This window comes from Cucumis sativus, chromosome 3 (assembly GCF_000004075.3).
Source record: "Cucumis sativus cultivar 9930 chromosome 3, Cucumber_9930_V3, whole genome shotgun sequence".
In the NCBI taxonomy this organism is placed as follows: domain Eukaryota; kingdom Viridiplantae; phylum Streptophyta; class Magnoliopsida; order Cucurbitales; family Cucurbitaceae; genus Cucumis; species Cucumis sativus.
The window spans coordinates 3,669,214-3,676,485 of record NC_026657.2 but is presented as its reverse complement, the minus strand read 5'-3'; the positions used below and the strand labels follow the sequence as shown (position 1 = coordinate 3,676,485).

Here is a 7,272-nt window from a genome sequence, read left to right as displayed (position 1 = left end):
AAGTTAGAAAAATAGGAAAAAAAAATGAGAGTATCGAAATAAAAAAAGAGAGAGAATATTTAAATAATTTATTCAAACAAATTTATAACCATACTAATGAGTAGAAAAATATGAGTTAATACTTTGTAATTCAAGAGAAGACTTGAATGTAATGAGTAGGAAAAAATTTGAAATGTGAAGTCAAGTTCATACCAATGCTTCAAGCTTTAATACACATACATACGTACACATATATATAATTTTAAAGACATTTTACAAGATGTCCATTACTTAATAATTATTATTTACTGGATATAAAATAAAATTGTTCATATCCTACATCCAAAAAGTACCAATAAAAGAGGATGAACTTTGGAAAAACGTTTATTATATTGATCATTTTATAATACAAAACCAAATAAGTTCATGTAAATTACGGTTGAATTAAGCTCACTTTAATTTATTATGTTAGTCTATTAATTATTTTATTTTGATAATTTATTTTATAAAATCAAATCAATAATAGAAGGCAATGCAATTGTGTTCCACCACTACAACTCCACATGCGCCACAACAAAGCAACACCTTAAAAATAAGTTCAAATTTATATAATTCTTTTTAGACTTGATTTGATTTCTTTTTTAAAATTAAGTTTATAGACAACTATTTTACCTCTTGTTTTCTTCATTTGTTATTTATATTCTACACATGGTTTAGAAAATCCAAGTCAAATTTTGAAAACTGAAGAATGTAGCTTTCAAAAAGTTGTTTTCGTTTTTGAAATTTGGCTCAGAATTCAACCATTGTATTTAAGAAACATGCAAATCATTAAAAGATAGGAAGAAAACACATATTTAATTTTTTTGAACTTTTCCAACTCCAAAACCAGTCTCAAGCTTTAAATTTCAAAATTGATTGAGTGAAAAGTTTATATTTTTATGATTTGTTTGAGATGTGTTTATGATGTTGAGGAACTCTTGAGGTTAGGATACAGCAAGCAACTAAAAGAATGTTTTGATTGAACAAACCCAATTAGGGTTGTTTAGTTTAAAATAAAAAATCGAGACGATTCAATTTGGGTCAATTTAAAGGTATTGAAAACCAACATATTTAATTTGGTCCCGTTTTGTTTAAAATAAAATAAAATCGTGGCTACCCATGCTATGAGGGAAGCTAGTGGTAGCTTAGACCCAGGAATAACTTAGAGGAGACTTAAAAGACCTACAAAATGAGCCTATAAGTAGCTCAAAAGATCCATATAAGAGCTTAAAGACCATTGAGAACTTTTCAGGACTTGTAGAATTTAACAAAACCGAGAGTCACATGGAGGATCCTTGTAAGTGGCATCATAGAGGTTTTAGTAGTACCATGGAAGACCTAAGAATCACAAAATTTAGAGAACTCATGGAAGGCCTCAACGTTACCCGTGAAGGACTTGAAAGTCAAAGAAGGACGAATGAAGCACTTCTTTCAAACCCATGGAGGTCCTCAAAATAGTCGAGTTTAAAACCGTCCAAATTTTTATTAAACATTAATTCTATATATAAATGAACTAGTGAGAAATTGAGTAGGTGATGTATTGAAGCATCGATTACAACATCAAATTGTGATAGTATAACTATTAAACGAGTGAACACAACAGTTATTTTAGAACTACCACGGCTCAAATTACGTTATTTTATTTATAAAAAAAAGCATATGTACATTTGCTCTCAGTTAACCTACTCAATTTAAAAGAACATATATTAAGTTTTTTTTTAAAAAAAAAATCTGTCTCTATTTGATAGGAATATTAGAGTATTAAACTTTTTTTGTTTAGGAAAAGAGTTCTCATCAAAAGTCATGGATGAATTATTAAGTCCAATAAATTTGTAAATTCTTTATTAAGTCCATTAATTTTTTAATTTTTTTTCAAAATATTGAAACTATTACATAATAATTTCCCTGAAAAGAAATATATATATTCGGATGTTAGCAACCTTTGTAAATATCATTTTTGGTCTTTTTATTTTGTGTTTTATTTGATTTTGATCATTTTATTTTCAAATATTTTATTTTTCTAAGTTAAGCAGTTTTGGATACTTTTAATAAATCTTAAAATTGGTGTTTTTTTTTTTTAAAAAATATATATAGTATTTATTAGCAGATCTTAGTATTCTCCATGTGCCATGAAAACCATGGCTACTATTAAATCAATTTTAACAAAATTGCTAGATTTAGCCAAACCTATAGGAACTAAATTTAAAATTTAATAAAATAACATGGAAAAGAATCCAAAATAATATTTCAATTCTCTCAAAACTCATGAACAAAGATTTAAAAAGTAGATATTAATATCAATACTAAAATATCAGTTTTACATACATATAAATGGAATATGTACATATACTTTGTAAATAAAAAATTATAAATTTTATTTATATTAATAATTAAATTTGTTAGATTAAAGTGAGTTTAGTTTCTCGGAATTTGAATCCATCCAATCTATATAGTTACAATAATTAAAACTAAGATATTTTGAACCATGTTGTCACGTTATTAATATCAAATTATATATATTACACCCAAATTATTATCCATTAAAAGGAAAGAAATGGTAAAAAGAATTTGGATGGAAGAATCCCTAATCCAGAAATAGCCAATCAAATTCATCCAACTCAACTCCCAAAATCTCCCTTCCTCCGATTCTCATCCTCACAATCTATATCGCTTTTCTCAACTAAATTATATGATCCTCACATAGCCTCCCTCAATTATCCACTCCATATCTCTCACACACAACAATATCACCACACCATCAATGGCCGCCGCCGCCTCCTCCTCCGCTGTCTTCGCCGCCCCGACCTTCTCGGCTACCGCCACGAGGCAGCAGCCCAACCCCACCACCATATCGTTCCAAGGCCTCCGTGCGCTCCCCAGCGTGAAATCCAGCCGGTCGGTTGTCGCCACAAAGAGCCGGAGATCGATGACGGTGAAGGCGGAACTCAATCCATCTCTAGTGATAAGCCTAAGCACAGGGCTGTCCTTGTTCTTAGGGAGGTTTGTGTTCTTCAATTTCCAAAGGGAGAATGTGGGCAAGCAAGTGCCAGAGCAAAATGGGCTAACTCATTTTGAGGCTGGTGATGTTAGGGCTAAAGAATATGTTAGCCTCTTGAAATCTAATGATCCTGTTGGGTTTAATATTGTTGATGTTCTTGCTTGGGGTTCAATTGGTCATATTGTTGCTTATTATATCTTGGCTACTTCTAGCAATGGATATGATCCTAAGTTCTTCTAGCTGTTGTTATTACTGTGGCTTTGTATAGCTAAATCCACCATTTATTGCTTTTGAAAAACTTTGCTTTTGTATCTTTCTCTAATGGGGTTTTTGTGGAATGATATTGGGAAAATGGGAAGATGGGGTTTGTGAGTTATGTTGTCTACTGATTATTATTGCAAATGTAACTTTGTTGTTTTGGATGATGAACTCACAATATGAGTGTAGAATTGTTACATTTTTATGGATGTATTAATTAATTACATGATTTTGTGAACATAATTTGCCAATACCTTTTCAAAATTTGCTTCAATGGTCAAGTTGATGAGCGGATTGAAGAAAAATAAGAGGAATGTGGAGGGATGACCTACACACTTATATATTATCTATAACCATTATCAACGAGTAGGAAGTTGAAGACAAAGTCCCTTACATCTTTACAACAATTCGTATAATTTTTCGAAGTAACACATACTACTTAAATTACTTTGGACAAAGTTTTGATGAAGTACCAAACAGAGTAAATTCAAAATAAAGTTAATAACTATTACATGGTTTTATAAAACGAACACAGCAATAGAATTCATTGTAAGCTTTAATTTTCCCTGTAAGTTTGCAAGAAAGAAAGAGAGAGGAGGTTTCTAGTAAAATTATTGAATTGAAATCTCAAACTGAGTCACCGACAGCGTCACCGGAGTTGCGAGCCAAATCAGAGAGGTTGGAGCCGAGGGAGCCACCACGAATCATGGCAGAGCTCCGGTGAGAGCAATAAATTTGGAGTTTTCTTTAGCTCTTCCATGTCGTATTCCGGCAATGCTCCCATTTTTTAACTTTCCGTTTTCCCCTCCGATCTTCCCTCCATTTATCTATAAATAGAAAATAAGAGACTTTGAAATATAATAATATTAATATATATATTAATATTAATAAACAAATGAAAAATTGTAAATATTAAAAATATTTACAATTTATAAGATTTTCAAATTATATAAATAACAAATATTTGATAGATATTAATATCTTTCACCACTGACATTGATAATTAGTAATAAAAGTCTATCGATTTCTATAATTGATATGAAGAAATTTTACGATAATTTGTAAATATTTAAATTTGTTTTGCTGTACTTATAAATTTTATAGCATAATCGCAAATATTAGTTTATCAAACTCTTACAATAGAAGTTCGTTGTCGATAAACTAAATTATATTTACTGTTGTTATACACTTAATAATTATTTTTAAAATTATTACTCATTATAATTACTCAACAACCAAATACATTAACTTGTTAAAATTGTAAATTTGGTTGGAAAGTTAGAGTTTAATCTTTATAGTTTGATAATACTTTTATAAATAATCTCTACGCCACCGCTACCACTGTGTATAGAAATGATTTTATAGTTTTTTTTAAATTTTCAAGATCAATATAAAACTTGTTTTTTTTTAATTTTATTTTAATGATATAATGGGTTTATGTAGATTGATTAGTAAAAGAAACATTTTTTTTTGGTTAATTTCATTTGTTAAAAACTATTTATAATAAATTTTGAGAGTGGTCACAAAGCTATCTTGAGAGTTTACCAAACAATTTAAATTTTATAAAATGATTTATTTTCAAAATTAAACATTTAAAAAGTTAAATTAAACACAGTTAAAAGTTAAAATTAAACAATAAATTAATTCTAGGGTGCATTTCGAAACAATTTTAATAATTTCAAATTCACTCACAGAACATAACTGCATTAGTTATGAAATCAAAACATAACTGCATTAGTTATAAATTTTTATCAAACGATCTAAACTATTTATGAGTGTTCGCACAAGATTTTCGGAGAAGTTTGATTCGTGGAATTGAACCAAACTTTAGTTGATGTTGTATTTATATTGAGTTGAACTTTGACTTGTGTTTCAAAATTTTGAGAGAACTCCATCAAAATCTTACTATGATTCATGGACTAACCATGCTCAAGCACATAAAGCCCATTAGAGAACTCTATTTGCAAGAGTTGAAAATTTTTTACTCGAGAAGATCTAGAGTGAACTCTCTCTAGAGCTAGAAGACTTTCTAATTCTTGAAGTCGACCACCCTAAAAAATTGAAGTTCCTTTGAAGATACAAGTTTTCTTTCAACACTTTAAATTCAAGAACATCAGGTGCTCTTCTTCCTCAAATCAAGCGTAGATGTTCAATCAACTTTGAGAACATCACATGCTCCGCTTCCTTAAATCAAGTGCAGGTCATCAACGATCCAACTTCTACTAGGGAACAATCGAGCATTTGCCATAAAATATACCTTCAAGAAGGAATGATCAAACATCTTTGTTTTGTTTGGCCGTCAACGATTGAACTTCTATTAGGGTATAATCGGACATTTGCAATCAGATCCACCTCCTAGTAGACACGATCAGACAACTTTGTTTTGCTTTGCCGTCAGCGATCTAACTTCTACTAGGAAACTATCAGACATTTGCCGTTAGATCCACCTCCTAGTAGAAATGATCTAACATCTTTGTTCTACTTCATCGTCAACAATCCAACTTCTATAAGGGGACGATCAAGCATTTGCCCTTAGATGCACCTCTTAGTAGGAACGATCGGATATCTTCGTTCTGCTTGGCGGTCAGCGGTCCAACTTCTTCTACTAAGAGACGATAGGACATTTATCGTTAGATTCACCTCCTAGTATAAACGATCGAGTTTCTTTGTTCTACTTCTAGTCATATTTTCAAAGGGTGAGCTTTTTTTAAAAAAATTTATTTTTCGTTTTTTTTTTTTTTTTGCTATCGTTTGAACTTTGAAACTTGTTTGAACCTTTTTTTATTTATTTCAAGAAACATCAACAAAGCCTTATAAATTGATTCTGTGAAACTTTTAAACTTGTTTGAACTTGAATTTCAAGAAACATCAACCAAGTCAATTTAAGGAACTTCTAAACTGGTTTGAACTTGAACTTCGAGAAACATTAATAAAGTCTCATAATTTGATTTTGAGGAACTTCTAATCTTGAAGATGGAGTGTTGAACTTCATAGGAGTGATGCCCTTTATGAATATCTAACTTTGCAGGATCTTCCTTCTAGTGCAACACCTCTTTGATTTGTTATACTATTTCCAGCAAGACATCTTCAACTTTAAGTTGATATTCTTTAATGATAATGAACGTCATCAATTGCTAGTGCGATGCTTTACATGGTCATAACACTGCTCTCTTATTTTATGTGTGACTAAACATAAGATTTATTTTAAGTTGCCTACGTACATTTATAGGGATCAAGTCATAACGTAGTTCAATTTTTTTTCGCTAGCTTGAAGAAGACAAAGCTTTTGAACTTAAATATGAGAAAACTTCGATGAAGCCTTCGAGCTTGAATATGAGGAAGAGTTGATGATGCCTTTGAGTTTGAATATGAGGAAGAGTCGATGAAGCCTTTGAGCTTGATTTTGAAGCGCATTTTTTTTTGTTTGCACTCAACTTGTATGTAGTCTTGCACAAAGTAGTGTACATACTCAATGTATTGCATCACCTTATTACTAAGGATGAACATCTTGAATTTAGGGATTTGCCTCCAATTTGTTATGTGATTCATTAGTAGAGATGAACATCTCTCGAAGAAAAGTATAAAATCATAACGTAGTTTAAGTTTTTTTTTTTTACTAGACTTGACTTAGAGTTTCCTTTAAGATGCTCACGTACCTTTTATATATATAGGATCAAGTCATAATGTAGCTCAACTGATTTTTTTCTTTTAAGAAGTCATGTGTATTTGCACGTCTGTTTTTTCTTTTGTTTGCATAAAAAAGGCAACATCCAAACGTTATTCCTAAAAGCCAAATTGTTGCCACCAACTTCTCCAAATGACAACAAAATTAGAAGCTGTTATGTTAAAAAATGAAGAGTGATTATAAGATGAATTTTTTGTGGTGTAAATTTTTAATACCCAACCATACATCTAGTCTATGAATCCCAGAAATCTTTGGTTTGTTTAAGCACTCTAGCTCGTTCTACCACTAGTCTCTCCTTCGAGTAATCTTTACA

The 7,272-nt window shown here is 30.6% G+C and overlaps 1 protein-coding gene across 1 annotated transcript; it reads left to right on the top strand.

Moving 5' to 3' along the window:
* Positions 1-2,693: 2,693 nt before the first annotated feature.
* On the top strand, positions 2,694-3,512 carry LOC101218641 (photosystem I reaction center subunit V, chloroplastic). The gene has a single exon (XM_004149521.3). It carries the CDS (start codon positions 2,780-2,782, stop codon positions 3,254-3,256), a length of 477 nt encoding a protein of 158 aa, XP_004149569.1. The 5' UTR covers positions 2,694-2,779; the 3' UTR covers positions 3,257-3,512.
* The last annotated feature ends 3,760 nt before the right edge of the window (positions 3,513-7,272 follow it).

Excerpts from the sequence above, each read along its gene's own strand:
- LOC101218641 (XM_004149521.3), top strand. The coding sequence starts at position 2,780 with ATGGCCGCCGCCGCCTCCTCCTCCGCTGTCTTCGCCGCCCCGACCTTC.